We start from the raw sequence: 18,215 nt of genomic DNA on the forward strand, positions 1-18,215 counted from the left end.
CCCCGGGTTTCCGGCTAGCCTCCTCGGGACTCGTGCTTATATTTGGGGTCCCCCATGTTAATGAGACGAGGGGCCGGCCCTCCTGTCAGGAGAGAGTAGGGTCAGCGGGGACAGCTGGGGGCTCTGCCACTTCCCACGGCTCTCGAGCCGCCCAGTACATTGCCAAGGCAGCCTAATTTGCCCTTGGTTCTTGCCTATCCTGATCTCTGACACCACCTCAGGGCACAGGCTGGAGACTCTCAAAGCCTGGGCCAGAGGCCATTGGCCATTCCCCGGCTGTCGTCCCTGCGCCATCATCCCACAGATGGGGCCCAGCTCCACGCTGGGGCTGCAGACCAGGGGCCACGTCCTGGCTGGAAGAAGGGGGACTCGCACTCGTGACACCCCAGAGTGTGGAGGACGTGTCCTTCTGGCACGGGCCCCGGGGTTCGGGGGCCTTTTCTGGCGTGGATGGGCATTTTGAGCTGAGGTTTTCCAAATGGATTTGTCTCCTCCCCCACAGAAAGATCTCCTCACTGCGTTTGATAATGGGGACCAGAAGGTCTTCTTTGGCTTGTGGGAGGAGCACATCCCCAGCTCCGTGCGTGAAGGAGACACTCTGGCCCAGAAGCTGGAATTCTACCTCCACATCCACTGCGCCATCTTCCCCCTGAAGTGCGCCTCTGGAAAGCCTGTAGGTTCGGAGGTGGGCTCGAAGCTCTCATGGGGGAGGGACGGGCTGGCTCTTCCTGCCTTGGGTTTGCTTGGGGAGGGTCGTTTTCTGACGTGAGTGGATTCTAAGCAGCCCCTGTGATTTCTGCAATGAATTGTTATCTTCATTTATCCCTCTTATAAAAAGTGTGTGAGAAAGAATTAATTCACCAGATCCCTCCAAGAGAGGCCTTGGGATTGGCGTCGACTGGATGGTGTCCAAGTCTTGCCTTGTCTTTGCCAGACAAACCCTGACTGTGGGATCCTGGGCACTTTGTGTCACTGCAGAAGGCCAGGAAGGGTCAGCGGGCTCAGGTGGGGAAAGAGATTCAGGCCAAGAAGTCTTTAGAGGGTCCGGCCGGGGAGCTAGCAAGCATTTATGAAGCACCTACTGTGTGCCAGGTGCTGTGCTAAGTGCTAGGATGCAAAGAAGGAAAAAGGCAACATCCTCAGGAGGCTCCTGGCTAAGTGGGGACACTCCATAAAGATGACTGATCCACACAAGGAAGGCCCTGGCATTGAGGAGATCAGGGAAGAAGCCCGACGAGGCCAGAATTGTGGCTGGGTTTGAGGGGAGCCAAGGGATGGATGGGGAGGGGGACCTTTCCTTGCTTGGGGCTCAGTGAGAGGAGGAGGCAGGGTCGTCTGTCTGTCTGCAGGTGCCCCTGGGGTCCCTCGAGCTCTGGCACGTCAGCCTGCCAGGTCCCATGTTGGCTCCCCTGGGTCATTCAGGCTCTGGGGACAGGATGGGCGAGAGCCTGGAAGGGGATTCGGGGGCTGCCTATGGCAGCGTGCTTCAAGGCTCCTTAGCAGGCCTTTCTGGGCCTGGAATCTTCATTATCAAAAAGGATTCATTAAATGGCCATTCTGCATAAATGGCACCATAGCACAAAAGTGCCTCCTCGAAGCACCTTCCCTCAGGGAGCCTCCAGTCTGAGACAGACCCGCTTCACGTGCAGCCGGGTGATGGTGACCGCCAGTGTCTCCCAGACGAGGCCGTGCCCTCCCCCTCTGCCTGTGGCCCCTGAAGTCCTAGCGAGTCGCCCAGAAGTAGTGCAGACTGCCCAGTTACACAGTCAGTTGGGTTCAAGCAAGACTCGAACCCGGGCCCTCCTGCTTTGGCTGTCTCCCTCCCCACTCCCCCGCCCCCCGGCTGCCTTCAGAAGAGAGAGAACAGAATAAAGCTGTTGAACCCGGAGCTTTGTGAAAGAAGGACACTCGGAGGTAGCCGGACCATGGGAGAGAGGCAGTTAGGGATGAGAGCCGGACACCAGTGGGGGGCCCGGCCCCTGAAGTGGGAGGAGGCCGCCCAACCCTAAGTTTAGTTTAACTTCCTTGAGGGTAAGGCCACTTCTCGCACGGCTTCCCAGAGAGGCTGGAATGGAAAGCATGTTGTAAAAATTATACGCTTGTGGAATCATCCGAGTGTTTGTAACCACTGACTAAGTGTCAGATAAATAGCCAAGAAACAAAATGCTCTCGGCAAGGCCGTGAGCCAAGGCCCCGAGAAGCAGGAGCTGCAGCCGGGCCTCCGGGCCAGCCCTGTGTGCTTCCACGTTCGAGCTGGGCTCAGTGTAGACGGGCCCCTCGGTTGTGGCTTTCCATCTCACTGCGTGGGTGTCCCTTGGGCATTTTATGGCATTGTGAGGTTTTAGGACGGGCTCCGGTCTTGAGCCAGAAGACCTGAGTTCAGGTCCTACCTTGAAGGCTCCCTGGCTGTGTGACCGGGAGTCACTGGGCTCCAGGTAGTTCACCAAGGCTCTCAACAAGGTGTGGAGATTTGGCCTACACTTGAAAAAGAGATTTTCTCCATACCCTTGACATCCCAGGTCTGGATCAAAAAAAATTATATTGGATTACATCGATGTCCTGTGATTAATAACTTAATAGTTGTCCTCCAACTGTTGGAAAACAGTTATTTTCAAATTTGTGCCATTAACATTATGAATACATTTGGTACTTCTGAGTATTTTTTTAATGATTTTTGGGGGGATAGAATTTTAGTGCTAGAGCTTCAGGATCAAAAGGCCTGTTTTTAATCGTGCATATTATTCTCCAAAATGTTTACGCCAAAGTTGGGCCCCCCCCCCCAGCATTGCACTGGGGGCAAAGTCTGGAAGTTGGGGAACGATATAATTGATCGAAGAGAATCCGTTTGTTTGCTTGATTGTCAACCCCCCCACTCCCCACACACATAGCTCATACTTGCATTCACACATCTTACACACATGCTCACACTTAACCTTCCTCTCGGTCTCTGTCTCTGTCTCCTTCCCTCCCTCCCTCCCTTCCTCTGTCTCTTTCTATGTCTCTCTAAAAACCCCCCACATACACACCCTCATGCACCGCCCCCAAAAGAAGGCCCCACTGCCAAGTGACTTTTAGACACTAGAGGCTAGAACTGAGCCACCAAGCGAGCGTGTCTTAAGGCGACCCAGTGATAAGCTTCTTCTCTTGTTCCATAGGACAAAGCCGAGTTTGATGACAGGATTTCTTACTTCAAAGCCTACCTGGAGACCAAAGGAGCAGCCCTGAGCCAGACCACAGAGTTTCTTCCATTCTATGCCCTTCCCTTCGTTCCTAACCCCACAGTGCATCCTTCCTTTAAGGAACTCTTCCAGGTAAGAGCCACCCTTTGCCTGCCATCGCGGCTTGACTGAACACTGGTGGGTTGGAGATGGGAAAATGTAAGCCTTCATTAGGATTCAAGGAGGAGGACCTGGAGGATCTGTTAGAGGAGCTGGTCAATGGAAGAAACACCATTAATGTGTTCATTAGGAATAAGGCTAATGCATTTGTGACAGTGGGGATCCTGGGAAGATACCACAACCTAATGAGGCAGGATTCTGGGCTGCAGGTTGCAGAGCTTTTCATCTTTTAGAAAAACTGTCTGTGGCCTCGCATTGGATTTCTTCAGGGCCCGCTGTTCTGTTTTCCTGTGATAAGTTCATGTGAATATTTCTTTGGAGTGGGATTATAGCTTTATTATGGGTAGCATGATTTATCTGACCCGTCCCCTAGGAGCCCCCCCACAAAGGGAAATTCTTCATCCTGGGATCCCTTGGAAGCAGCCTCTCAATTTAAAAATTACTATTTTATTCTGAACTTAAACATCAAAAAGAGAAAACATTTTCATAAACACAGCAGAAAGCAAAAAGAATTCTATAGGAAACCATGAATTTGCATTTTCTGCCACTTTAGTATATAGTGAAAAGTTACATTTTGCATCCCTTTTTTAAAAAGCATATAATCAAAATCACATTTTGCACTACTTTAAGGATATAATAAAAAGTTTCCCTTTAAATAAGGGTTATTTTGAATAATGTCCTTTTCTGTGCTTCCTTCTGACCTTCCTTCTGTTATTTGCATATGAAAAAACTGCAGTGTCCCTCTTTATAAATGCTTCTTTTCTCCAACCCCATCCTCCAGAGAAATAAACAGAGTCAAGCAAAATGAATCCACAGAGTAGCCATTATCCAAATATACGTCTCTATACTTCTCGTTTAATCACTCTTTGTCAGGAGGTAGGAAATATCCTTCATCCCAGGTTCTTTGGAGACATGGTGAGTCATCATATTGATCTTAAGTTATTGATTCTTAAATTTTTCAAAGTTATTCTTCTTTCAGTGATAGTGCTTTTGTATAAAATTGTTCTGTTCTGGTTCCGTTCACTTTACTCTCTGTTAATTAATGCTATCTAGAACTCTCTGAATTCATCTTTTTTTTCATTTCTTTTAGCACACTAAGATTCCATTACATTTATATGCTGCAATATGTTCAGCCATTTCCTACTTGTCCAGGAGACACTCTGAGGTGACCCGCTGTGTTCCTACTCTCCAGTTCTTATTTAGCCCTGTTCTTTTCTTCCAAAATGCTTGAAGGTCCATTATTTATAAAGATCTATTTTCTCCCCTTAGCCTAATGCTCAGGTTGTAATACAACCAATGCTCTTGGTTGTAAGCCTATATCCTTTTTGTTTTTTGGAATAATATATTCCAAGATCTCCTCTCACGAATGGTAGAAGCTGCTAGGACTTATATGATCCTGACTCTACTTGAACTCCTCCTCTCTGAAAGTTTGTAGGCTTTTGTCTTTAAGGTGGGACCTCTGAATCTTGCTTTCAGAAAGCTTTTGTTGTATTTTGTTTTCACTTTATCCCTCTGGTCCTAATAGATTTGGACGGTTTTCATTTCTGATTTTTTGAAATGTAACGTCCCAATTTTTTTATCATGATTTTTAGAGAGTTTTTTAATTTCTTTGCTCTGTTTTTCAGATCATTTGTTTTTTGTCAGATGCCTTAATGTTTTATTTTTCCAATCTTTTAATTTTGTTCTAATGGAAAATGTTTCTTACTGTCTTTTGAAGTCATTGATGTTATTTATTCTATTATAGCTTTCTTGGCATCTGCTTCTTTAAAAAAAATAATATTTTATATTTTCCTCCAATTACGTGTGAAGAGAATTTTTAACTTTCAGTTTTTTTTAATTTTTCTGTAGTTATTTTATTTTCCAAATATGTAAAGATAGTTTTCAGCATTCGTTTTTATAAGACTTTTGTGTCCAAATTTTTCTCCCTTCCTTCCCTCTCCCGTTCCCCAAACAGCAGGTGATCTGATATAGGTTCAATATATGCAGTCTCTTAAACATATTTCTATATTTGTCACGGTGTGCAAGAAAAACCAGAACAAAAAGGAAAAAACTTTGAGAAAGAAAGAACCAAAAATTGAAAATGCTCTGCTTCGATCCATAGTCATTCTCCAAAGTTCTCTCTCTGAATGTGAATGGCTCTTTCCCTCCCAAGTCTGTTGGAATTGGCCTGAATCACCACATTGTCCATCCCAGTTGATCCTCACATAATCTTGTTGATACCGTGTACGATGTTCTCTTGGTTCTGCTCGCTTCACTCACCATCAGTTCATGTAAGTCTTTCCAGGCTTTTCTGAAATCAGCTTACTCATCATTTCTTAGAGAACAAAATATTCCTTTACGTTCATACACCATAACTTATTCAACCATTGCCCAACTCCTTGCCTCTGCCAAAAGGGCTGCTACAAAGATTTTTGCACATGTGGATCCTTTTCTTTATGATTTCTTTAGGATACAGACCCACTTAACTTTCAGTTTTTTTTTTTTTTAATTTTGAGTTCCAAATTTTCTTTCTCCCTCTCTATTCCCTCCCCAAAGATAAGCAATGATATAGATTATATTTATGCAATCATTGTAAATTGTATTTCCATATTGATCATGTTATGAAGAAACACACTAAAAGAAAAATAAAACACGAAAAAATACCCAAAGTGAAAAATCATATGATTCAGTCTGCATTTAGACTCCATCGGTGTTTCTCTGGATGTGTATAGCTGTTTTTCATCATGAGTCCTTTGGGATTGTGTTGGATGACTTTATTGCTGAGAGAACTGAGTCATTCAACAGTTGGTTGTTCGAGGATGGAGCTTGGGATCATAATAAAATGCTGTCTGCATGTCCCTAAAGACAAAGCGGCTCCTTCTTGTTCTCCTGATCATTCCCAAGCTGAGTCCATTGTTCATTCACATGTCTCTAAGAACTCTATTCTAACAGACCGACATGTGCTGTCCATCCAGCTGCGTGCCGTAATCTGGACAAGAGGCGTTCTCTGCTCAGTTGTTTTTTCCTGATTCTGGACCCCACATTAGAGGGACAAATTGTCTTTGGGGTCACATAGTCCGCACACTGCCATGCTCAAGGGAACATCAGGAAGATTTTCCTGTACATAGGGACTGCCTCTTCCCTTTAGATTTGACCTTTCTCTTTGACACCTTGTTCTTCCCACCAGAGTTTTTTGTCATCAGCAAATAACAAACACACTGGGATCTTACCTCCTTTGTACAGCTGTAAAAAGGTGTTCTCCATGGTCGATCTCCAATAGAAGTAGCCCGCCCATTTCCTTGTTGTCTCCTCAACATGGTGGTTCTCATAGAGCTTTTGTAGATGATAAGGATTAGTTTTTGATATTCTCTCTTGGCTGCTTTTTTTTTTTTTTTTTTTTTTTTTTTGGCAATTGAGTCCAAGATTTCCCCAAACCTTTGCTGTTCTCCTATTGAATACTCTGAGCATCAGTACTTGCCAGACTGTCTCCCATTCAGCACTGGTTTCCTCTGTGCTGGAGGTCTCCTTCCTCTCTTTCCATGTCTCCCCACCTTCCTCGTGGGGCATGTGGGCACTGGGATCTCAGGGCCTAAGGGTGGTGACTCTGCTGCCACTAGTGACAGAAATGACCGTCACCAGCTCCAGCGTCATCCTGAAAGATCCCTGGGTTGTCTTCTCTTGATTGGGTTCTTCCAAGCTTTCTACAAACTTCATGTTTAACCTCCGCTGTTTTATGAGGTGGTGTTGCTCATGATCTTTTGCGTCCTTCATCCACAAAGGTTTGCATTGACATTGCCCTTGATTGCCACAGCTTTCTCTTTGCCAAGGAAACAAACTGGCTAAATCCGTGCTCTCGGCAGAGTATTATAGTAGAATTAAACAAGGCTCTAGTTAATTGTCCCATTTGCTGGGCTCCTCTCAGCCCTTGTTAGGGTTTTTATGCTGTTTGTGGTAGGTACCGTGTCATAACAACCCAATTCTAGAAACCTTTTCCTATCATCAACAATAGTAAAAATCCTGAGAAAATGACCTAGAAGTAGTATTGCTCGATCAAAGGGCGTGCACAATTTTATAGCCCTTTGGGCGTAGTTCCAGGTTGCTCTCCAGAACAGCTGCTTTGGTTCATTGGTTTTCCACTTTCCCACAAATCCCCTTTAATATTGATCATTTTCTGTATTTGTCGTATTGGCCAATCTGAGAGGTGTGAGTTGTAAGTTTTCACAGTACTCCAGTTCTGGGAAACTTTTTTTTATGAAACAATGGCAACAACAAAAGATCCTGAGAAAATGGATCCGGGAGCACAGGCTCACAAATGGGCATTCTATCCCCTCGTGGCACTGCTGTTTGTTTTTACCAAAGAGTAGAGGGACACCCAATTGCCCATTTGCATCTTGGAGAGAACCAAAATTCACACATCCTGCCGCCATATTGAATTGGGACTCAGATGAGCTGAGTTGGAGGGCTGGGATCCTTGGTTGGGGAAGTGACAGCTAAGCTCAGTCTCCGCCCCTTAACTTCTTGGATTCTTGGTTCACTCATCTGTTAACTAATCAGGCTTCTGACCTTAGAACATTTTAATAACTGTTTCAGTATACCTGGTTTTTGTAATCTTTTAGCATTTGACTTTATGCACTTAAAACCATGGTTCTGAGAAGCGCTCTATAGACTTCCTGCCCAAAGCATCCGTAACCCAGAAAAGGGCCAGTGCTTTTGGACTCGGTGATTGCTGCTGGTCCTTTTGGCTCTGAGTTCCACTAATCATAACCTAGAATTCCCAGGCGGAGGCGGGAAGTTTGGGGGGGGGAACAGACAATCTCTCCCTCTCCGCGCCCAGCCGAGTGTTCTAGGCCCAGTCGGTTCTCCGTGCAGTTGTTGAATGACCAGATGAAGGAGGGATGGGTAGAAGGATTGGATACTCCTTGCCTTCGTGGAGATCACTGCCCCGTTTGGGCCAGTGACAAGGCAGCTGGTGCTGTGGATGGAGGCAAGGAGACCCAGATTCTGGTGCTGTCCTGTGACAACGTAGCTCTGGGCTGCGAGGTGGGCTCTGGGTCCCCCACGCTGACGAGAGCTTTCCTCTCCCAGGGGTCACGTCTGGTTCTCAGCGCGCCATCCTCAGCGCCGGGGGTAGGTGGGATGGGAGCGAGAGGGCATTTGGTGGCTAGAAAAGGCTTGGAAGGAAAAGTGAATTAGCAGGACTGATTTGGGAGGACCCAGATTTCCTCCTTTTCTCCCTGTGGGGCTCTGAGGCCCTCTCCAGTAGGATGGAGATGCCTGTCTCCGTGAAGACCCCTGCCAGGCGGACTGACACGATGGCAGCTGCTTAGCACTTGGTGCCACCAGGGCCCGGGGCACTCTCTTCATCATGATGCAGCCGCCCACACGATTCCTTTTCCCTTTGCTTTGGTGATGGCAGCTGGGCCGGGTGTTCCTCCGACACCCTGGGCGTTTCCACCCAGCAAGATGCTTGCTGTCCACGGTTTTAAATTACATGAACCATTCGGATGGTGCGCCGGGATTCTTCTCTCTCTGTTTATGGAGCCGCTGTGCTCATTTATTCCCCACCTGAGTATTTATAGGTCTGCATAGATGAGCCAGACCCTGAAAGCCGTCCGTGGCCAAGCGGCTCGCACTTGATGGCCCCAGGTTGGGGTCCTCGAGCCTGGGTAGCGTGGCGGCTGGATACCGCTGGACATGTTTGGTGAACGGCTCCTCAGCCGGCCATTCCTCTGTTTGCCTTCTAGGATTCCTGGGCTCCAGAGTTAAAGATGAAGTTGGAAACGTTCCTGTCATCGACTCTCAAAGCCAGTAACACGCCCAGGCTCTTCACTCTCTATGTATCCTTCCGACAGTGACGCAGAGCCCGGAGATAGCCGCGCTTTCCTAGACTGCGCCTAAGCCCCGAGCTGCACCAGCGCATCCCCTTTCTGGAAGGGGGAGCAAAACACTGGCCTTCTGCGGGAATGAGCCAGTTCACAAAGCGGCAAACATCGGTCCAGACGTTTGGCCCAAACTCACTTTAATTTTTAATCTAAAACTTTTTTTGATCCAAACGTGAAATTTTGCACTTTAAATCCAGATAGAGCAGAGCCTGCCTTAATCTTGACAGAAAGAAATCTTTGGGGATTGATCTCCTTCTGTGAGCCTGGGGCTTGAGTTAAAGTGAGTTGGCTCCGGCCTCCTTCCTGGGGTTCGGGGTCCTTTCTGTGTCCCCGTGTTGCCTCCTTTCCCTACCAAAAAGCCAGGGCCTGATTCAGAAGGGGCATTCTGTGTGCAGCTCTCTTAGGAGGCCATGGGGCCGGCAGAACAGGGCACTTGGGGTCAGGCCCGGATCTAACCCCATCTCAGACCCTCACTGGGTTTGTAGCCACATCTCAGTTTCCCCAAATGTAATAAAACAGGAGGTTGGGGTAGGGAAAGGGTTGTTTATAAACCCCATTGTACGTCACATCATTGTGACTTGATTGTACCCCTCTGCTGCCTTCCGGGATTCTTCAGAGTCAGACCTCCAAGGGCTCTGAGTGGCAGAACTATTCCCCTTTAATAATTATCCCGGGGGATTGCTATTATGGCTAGGAAATAGCTGTCAGCCGTCCCCTCGCCTGCTCCCATAGCTTGGAGCGCAGATGCGACACCGCGCTGGCCAATGAATGACCTCGGGGCGGCTGGGGGTGGCCCAGACACGCCCCACGGGGCTTTTCCTCCAGTGGCATTGCTCGGCCGGCAGCCAAGTGGCCCCGCTCCTCAGGTGGTCGGGGGGCCCTGAAACCCTAAAGCCCACGTGGGAGCCCCAAGAGAACTCTTGTACAACATAGAGAAGACTTTGGTGGGTTAATGAGCGTGTGGCGGCTGGCTTTCAGTCGTAGATGACCCTCTTGGGGGGACCGTGCCCACTGACCCCCATGGTTGTGCTGGGGAGGGAGGGAGCTCTCCGCTTGGAGGGGTCAGAGGCCTAGGGGTCAAGTCTGGCTCTTCTACTTCTCAGCTGCCCTGCACCTCCCGGGGTCTCAGTGCCTGTCTCTGTCAGAGGAGAGAGGGCCGGATCCCCCTGGGAAGGCTCTTCTCTCCCTAGAGCTGGGACCCCTCATCCTAAGGGATATTTTCCTGAACTTTTTCCACAGAAGGAGAGTGGGCAGAGCAACAAAGGTAAGCTGTCGCTGTGTGTGTGTGTGTGTGTGTGTGTGCGTGCGCGCGCGCACGAGGGCAGTCACGTGCACAAATGGGCCTCCATGATGAATGCCGGCTTGGCTGCTCACGTAATCTCTTGGAATGGGGGTCGGATGGATCGTGACTTTAAAGGGACAGATCTCCATTTCCCGTGACCCTACTCCCCTCTCGCGTTAACGCAGCCGTCAACAGGATGAGCTCAGAGGGCGGGTGAGCTGCTCCTTTGCCAGGAGAAGCCGGTGGACTTGGCAAAGGGGAGCCGTGCAGAGGTTCTGCTGCCGTGTTTGTGATCCTGCAGGACCCGCTTAGGAAGAAGGCATTTGTCAGAGAACCGCCCCGGTCTGCCCAGGATCTCCGGGCCAGAATATGGCTGTGCCCCCTGACCCATAGCCCCCCAGAGTGAGAGCTGCCCCGTCCATGCTTTCCCCGCACTCCTTCCTCTTGGCGCGGGTTCCCACGAGGGCAAACAAAATGGCGCCGTGGTTCTCGTGAGGAGTCGGGGGGGAGGCCGCCGGCCCCTTGTGCCACAGAACGGTCGTCCCGTCTTGGCCGTTGTTTCTTCCTGTCAGGACCTTGCAGCCAAGCGCCCCAGGGCCGGGCCAGGATGTGACCAGGCACTTTTTAGGTGCTTGCTGTGGGCCTGGCCCCCGTACCCTGGGCTGCCTGAGCCACAGGTCCCCAGTTTTCTCTCGACAAAATGGCCCCAAGGCATCAGGAACCCCGGCAGTAGGAACCCGGCAGTAGGGTCCTGGCCATAGGGCCCAGCCGTGGCAGACGCCTTCTTCCAGTTACTTTCCTGGAGTTCTCCCAGGTCGCCCTCCGGGTTTCCCTGCCAGGTTGGAAGCACACACCTGAGGGCATTTCCAGCCTGGCCGTCGCCTCTCCAGAGCCAGGCTTCCCACAGGGCCGAGGGGGAGGCGTGCGCTGGTGGGCCCTGAGGAGGGCCAGCGGGGGCCTTGGCGCTGCTCACTGTCCGGGCCTGGGGGCCCCTGACTTGCTTTGGTGCCTGCCGAGCTGCCGCAGGCTCTCTGGATCCCCTCGGCCAGCCCTGGGGCCAAGTGGGGCCCCTTGCTGCCCTGAATCCCAGGGGGGCTGGCGGGCAGGCCGGGACTCCCCTCATGGCTGAGGGAGGGTAGGTGCCCGTTCCCATCCTATGTTTGACTTTGAAGGAGGGGCTGCCCCGTCGCTGGGGTGGGATTGGAGGTGGGGGTGGAGTGGGCTGCCTCTGGGCTCCTTCCTCCCCGAAGGCTGGCACAGGAGGGCGTGTGCCATGCCCTGGCTGAGGGCACCAAGGGGATCAGCTGGTCTGCCAGCTCCTCTCCCACATGAGCCAGGGCGTGGGCACCAGGATGCCCATTGTCCAGGGGACGGCCCTCATTTGAGAGGGGGAGGGGCAAAGCCTTGGAGGCCGGCTGCCCACCTGGGGACCGTCTGGGCACCAGGAGGACTGACTCTGGCGGTGGGTTTGCCAGTCTGGGAGAGTGGCTGTCTCTGGAGCCCTCTGCTGGCAAAGGGCAGCGTTGCTGGAGACAGGGCTGACCAGCAGCTGGTGGTAGGGAGGTGCCCGCCCTGCTGGGGGAGAAGTGGAGGGGAGGACGAAGATGAGCCTTGGTTTTTTTTTTTGGGGGGGGGGCTGTGCCTTGAGGGAATCTGTGGAAGTGCAGGGAATGCTGGGTAGCCAGCACTGCCCTGCATCAGCTCAGGGCTTCTTGGCTGGGGGGCTGGGGCCTGGCTGTCACTGACGCCCCCGGAGCCGCGGCAGAGCCCCCTCCTCCCCTCCTTCCTTCCTCCCCTCCTCCCTTCCTCCCTTCCTCCCCTCCTTCCTTCCTCCCTTCCTCTCCTCCTCTCCTCCTCCCACCCTCGCCCTCTGTGATGCTCCCGGTAACTGAACTGAGGCCTCCCAGCGTGGGGATTCCGTCTGAGACATTGCCCATAGCGGTCTCCAGCTTCTGGGCTCGGGTTTGCCTGGTCCTCAGCCAGGACGGGTCCGGGGCAGGGGGAGAACGCCATGACGTCCGGCCACACTACGAGGAGCCCCCGAAGTCTTGTTGTTCCCGGGCCTGGATTTCCCAGGTCCCTTGGCGGCGGCCCTCGGCCACTCGGCCGGTTTCTGTTTCAAGGCTGTCCCAAAGCGCTCTTGCCCCCAGCACGTTTCTGGCCCCAGCGTCCGGTTCAGACCGTGGTCGCCCAGGAGTCGTCCCTGCCCCCTCGTCTCTCCCTCTCCCTCTGGCTCCTTCCACTCCCTGGAGCAGAGTCTGGATAATGGTGCCTGAATGGTGCCAGTTAACTTGTACTTGCCCAGGAAGTCCCTGCCAGGCCCCCAGAGTCTCACCTCATCGCCATGCTCTGGGGGGCCCCCTGTGCTCCCAGAACTCCTGGTCCACAGTTCAGGCAAGTGTGCGGCTTGTGGGCCCTGCCCGGGGGGCCTGAGGAAGCAGGGCTCGCCTCTGCTCTGCGGTCGGTCCCCTCACGGGTTAGGAAGTGAGGTCCCAGGGCGGCCCAGACTAAGCGTCCCAGCCCGAGGCAGGTGCTCTGACCCCCGGGGTTTGTCACAGTGACACAGGAGCAGCAGGACTTTGGGGGGTTCACAGCCATAAAGGATGCGGTGTCCCTCCTGGCCAGCACAGAGGGCAAGGGCAAGTCCAGTCGCTGAGCCGGAGGCAGAGCCCGGCCCTCCGCCTGGTCCTGGGCCCTCTCCCAGCTGGGAAGTAGCCAGAGGCACAGCCCCCAGGGAAACTGTGTCCAGATTGAAAGGGCGAGCGTCCACGCCCCTCCCCAGGCCAGGAAAGGTGTCCCCCGCCCCGGATCTGCCGAGGACAGACCAGAATTGGGAGGAGAGCGGCCCAAGCATCCCTCAGGGACCCAGGCTTGGGGTCTCCCACAAAAGCTGGGTGGAAAGGCGGCGGTGTTTTGTGGGCAGGAGGAGGTGGCCCCTCGGGCCCTTTCTGACTGAGATCCTCCAGGCTTCGGGGCCCTCCTCGACCCCTCGGCAGCCAGTGCCACGGTGGGCATTCCCCTGCCTCTGTACCCAGCTGCGTCTGCTGCTCCTCTTGGGGGTGCTCTGGGCAGAGGCTGCCCTGGGGATTCTCGTCAGGGAGGAGTTGGGCCCCGGGGCTGCCGCGGGCCCCTCTGGCCCTGAAATTCTGCGATTGGTCAAGCAGGAGAAAGGGGAAGGCCCGGCTTCCTGGAGTTTCCAGGATGGAAGTGCTTCTCCCCCCCCCCCCCAAATGCAGGTGAGCCCCTCCCCAGGACTTCCTGTCTCAGTGAACTTCTCGAGCCAAGAGATCTGCCTTTGGCCCCGCAGCAGGACCTGAAGCTTGTTCCTTTTTGTTCTAAGGCCGGTCCTATATTTGCCACATCCTGCTCTTTCCTAAAATACTTAAATAGAAGCTCATGGGCTGTTTTTGGGGGGAGCAGGGCAAAGGGGAAACCTGTTATCTCCTATGGACAGACAGCGTGGCGCATGCTGGGAATGAAAGGCAGGCTGCTTGTGTTGTTCTAGGCCGAGCTGGGGGTCCTGGCACAAGAAGGAGCAGCCAGAAGCCTCACGGGGCGCCCACCAGCCACGTCCCGGGGCTCACAGAGGCCCACCACAGAGGGGTGACTCTGGGTGGGCACCTTGGCTTGCTTTTGCTGTTCAAGGCCAAGGACCTGTGAGAAGCCTCCTTTCCCAGAGCTTTGTTCTGGCCCCGCGACAGCAGAGCCGTTGTTGGGCAACATTTAGCGATCGCCAGCACGGGTCTTGGAAACATCATGTTTTCATGACATGATGGAAACGGGCTTCGTTTTGTGTCTGGAAATAATGACTCCTCAGTGGCAAGATTACTGACCTCCTGGGCCAGCAGCTGAAATGTTTTCCTGTGGTTTTTGGGAAATGTTCCCAGTGAGTTGGGTAAGGTGCCGCCGCCTCAGGGGTCTGTCTTGCCCAAGGTGCTAGCACGTGGCTGTATCTAGAAATCTCGCACCTGTAAGCCCCCCGCGGGCACTTGGCAGCCCCCACTGGGACTCGCCAGCAGGAACCAGAGATCTGAATGGATTCTTGGAGTCCACAGAGGAGCCAAATGGCCAGCTCCCCCCTTTGTCCAGTCGGACATAAGGCGTGAGTTTTGTGCCCCCTGTGGTGCTTGATTGCTAGAGCCAGAGAGCATTCCGATGAATGAGAAAAGGAAGGAGCTGGTATGGGCCACAGGCTGTGTAAGTGGGGTGCCCACCTTGGGGGAGCCGGCACGAGGGGAGAAGCGGGGACCCCAGCCGAGGGCAGCCACACACCTGTGCCAGGAAGAGGGGCAGGACCGATGGATGGGATTGTGGCGCAGGGCGGAGCAGGAACCAGGAGATGGCCTGAAGCCAAGGGAGGAAGATGAGCCCTCCCAGGTCAGCGCCACAGGCTCCCTGGCAAGGGCTCCGTAGCAGGCCCCGGATAGTTTGCATCGAGTTTAGGGTTTATTCGGAGCTGGGCACGTGGTTCTGCGGCCTCAGCTACACGTGAGGGCCAGAAAGAATTGAGCGTTTGCAGGGACAGCGTTTCTATTTGTTTCCTTCTCCCAGCAAAGCATCGTGCTTGGATTGTTGGTACCCCATAAAGCTGGACAGTGACTGTCTGGCCACAGGAGGGTGCTCTGGGAGCTTGCCAAAGTGCCTTCTTCCCGAGGGCTTGAGACAGGGTCTGGCCAGAGGCCTTGATTAAAAGGGGCCCCTCCACCATGGCCAGGACTTTGGCTTGGGCTGGCCCATCTTCCCGGCAATAGGACATGTATGGTCAGGTTTCGTACCCCTAGGCACACTGCACGAGGGCTCCCTGATGCTTTAGAGGGGCTTGGAGGCCTTTCCATGCAGATCCTGGTGCCCCAGTGTGGCCTGTGATGGGCCTAGACCATCTGGGCAGTTGTCATTGAGCTGCCCGTGAGCTGTGGACATGGACCGGGGAGGGCTGGTGCAGGTCGGATCCAAGTTGTGTGGGGCAGGGCAGCCTCGTGGAGTTTCTTATAAGAGAACAGCTTTACACTAGAAAGTGTGATGATGTTTTCATGGAGTCCTAGGGCTCGGAGGGAAGTGGGTCTGAGGCATGGATCCTCTGATTCCCTGTAGTGGGGTCAGACCAGCCCAGAGTTGGGGTCCTGAGAGCCAGGGTGCGCCTCCAGGTTTTGCAGTCTGGGTCTCTTTCATGTCCAGACCTCAGTCCATTTCACTTCTGGGGGGGTCCTTGTTGAATCCTATCTCCCCTGGGAGCCATTCGTGTTAAAGAGAAACAAGAGGAGAGCATACAGAGCCTGAGACAGCCCTAAGGCAATGGGAGGCTCTCAAGAAAAGACTCTGATTACCTTTATACCATGGGAGGGGAAACTCCCATGACATCACAGAAAATGAAGCTAAATCTGAAAGTGGGAGCCACCAGGGTGAAGGCTGAGCTCTAGCATAGCTGGGGGGAGTGGGGGGGTGGGACAATATGAATATTCTACTGAGAGGAAGGACTCCCTGTGATCCTGGAGGTTGTGGGCCTGGGGCCCGGAAGAATGGCGATATTCCCAATGGAAATGGGACTTGGAAGATAAACGGGCTTCCTTTTCACATTCCTTTTAAGAAGTCACTTTGGACTGAAAAAGTTAGAATATATTCCTTCTCTGAAGAAATCAAAACCCAGGATGAATGAGATAGAAGGATGGAAGCCTATCTCCAACTCACCATGTCAAAGTGATATCTTTCCCTTCCAGCCCAGCTCCTCTTCCTAATGTCACCATTTCTTTTGAGAAAACACCTTTTTTCCCATTACCCAATTCACAGGCCCAGAACCTTCAGGGTCAGTCAGTCCCCACGTGTTAGCAAAACGTGCTACATTCACACCGTCATCTCTTGTCTGACCTTTTTGTTCCTTTATGAATTTTGTCGTTTTTTTCTACCTCTGTAAAATTATTCTTTGGTAGCTTTGTATGGCACCAAATAAGTAAATTAATTTAGGTAATACTGTTATTTTTATTGTGTTGGTTCAGCCTATCCATAAACAATATTTCTCCAGTTTGTTCTCTCTCATCATTATTTGTATGAAGAGTGTTTTGTAACTCTGTTCATATAGATCCTTTGTATGTCTTGTTAAGTAGACTCCCAAGCATCTCATCCTGTCTGGAGTCATCTTAAATGGAATTTTTCTTTTTATCTCTTCCTCTTGGGCTTTGTTGCTAATATAGTTGAAATGCTGATGATTTATATGTGGGTTTATAGTAAATTCTGCAACTTTGCTTAAGTTAACTGTTTCAACTAGTTTTTCGCTTGATTCTCTGGGAAGTCCCTAAGTTTACCATCATATCATCTATTAAAAATAAGTTTTATTTCATTACCTATTCTGATTCCTTCAATTTCTTTTTTCTTGTATTATTACTACAGCTAGTGTTTCTAGTAAATATTGAATGAGAATGGATAGTCTTGCTTCACTCTTGATTTAATTGGCAAGGCTTCTAGTTTTCCTCATTGTAGATCATGCTTGTCCTTGGTTTTAGATAGATACTACTTAACATTTTAAGAAAGATCTCCATTTGTTCCTATGCTGTCTAGTGTGTGTTTGGTTTGGTTTTTTTAGGAATAAATATCTTACATTGTCCATAGATAGAATTGTATGATTTTTAGAATTATTCACGTGGTCAATCATTAGTTTATTCCAATATTAAATCCGCCCTGTATTCCTGGTGTAAATCCAATCTAATTACAGTGTATATGATATTTGTGATACTTTTCTGAAATCCTAATTAGCATTTTATCTAACATTTTTGCATCATTATTCATTAGGGAAATTATCATTTTCTTTTTCTGTTTTTGTGCTTTCCGGTTTATGTATCAAAACTACATTTGCATCATAGAAGAAATTTGGTAGGGCTTCTTTACTTGTTTTTCTAAACAGTTTATATAGTATTGGAATGAGTTGTTCTTTAAATATTTGATAAAATTTGCCTGTAAATCCATCTGGTCCTGGAGCTTTTTGCCCCCAAAGGAACTCATTTATGTCTCGTTTAATTTCTTTTTTTAAGTTGAATTATTTTATGTTATGTTAATCTGGACAATTTTATAAAAATTTTATAAAAAATTTTATCTATTTTACTTAGAAATGTCAGGTTTTTGTCACATAACTGGTCAAAATAGTTCCTGGTAATAGCTTTAATTCCATTATCAGTGGTTATTCATTCATCCTTTTCATTTTTGAGATTGATAATTTGGTTTTCTTCTTTTCTTTTTTAAATTAGCCCATGGTTTATTTAATTGTGGATTTTTTCCCCATAAAATCTAGTTGTATTTATTAGTGACAGTTTTTTACTTTCACTTTTATGAATCTCTTCTTTGATTTTCAGGATTTCTATTTTATTATTTAATGGCGAGGTGAATTAATTTGGATTTATTTTCTAGTTCATTTTTCATTGCATTGATCTGCTTTTTCTCTCTTTTATTGATGTGAGCATTTAGAGATAAAACATTTCCCCTGAGTACCGCTTTGGCTGCATCCCACAAATTTTAGTACATTGTCGTATCATTGTCATTGTCTTTAATGAAACTATTGATTCTTTCTATGCTTTGTTCTTTAGGATTAGATCACTTAGTTTCCAAATTACCTTTTAGTCTGTTTCAAAAGCCCTTATTGAGTATGTATTTATATATATGTATACACATACCTATATGCATATCTATATACAAATATGTAAACATATATATTTGCATTATGATCTGAAAATGATGCATTTAATATTTTTA

General features: G+C 50.1%; 1 protein-coding gene across 4 annotated transcripts in view; it reads left to right on the forward strand.

Moving 5' to 3' along the window:
* Positions 1–18,215, forward strand: part of ARMC9 (armadillo repeat containing 9) — an 87,085-nt gene that overhangs the window by 5,528 nt on the left and 63,342 nt on the right. For 3 of the 4 annotated variants that reach the window (XM_051999513.1, XM_051999514.1, XM_051999516.1), the window contains 4 exons: positions 503–685; positions 3,156–3,311; positions 9,062–9,154; positions 10,439–10,463. In XM_051999513.1, the coding sequence (XP_051855473.1) occupies positions 503–685; positions 3,156–3,311; positions 9,062–9,154; positions 10,439–10,463 (457 nt within the window). The remainder of the gene's footprint in view (positions 1–502; positions 686–3,155; positions 3,312–9,061; positions 9,155–10,438; positions 10,464–18,215) is intronic. The other variant, XM_051999517.1, reaches the window with a different exon arrangement.

This window comes from Antechinus flavipes, chromosome 4 (assembly GCF_016432865.1).
Source record: "Antechinus flavipes isolate AdamAnt ecotype Samford, QLD, Australia chromosome 4, AdamAnt_v2, whole genome shotgun sequence".
In the NCBI taxonomy this organism is placed as follows: domain Eukaryota; kingdom Metazoa; phylum Chordata; class Mammalia; order Dasyuromorphia; family Dasyuridae; genus Antechinus; species Antechinus flavipes.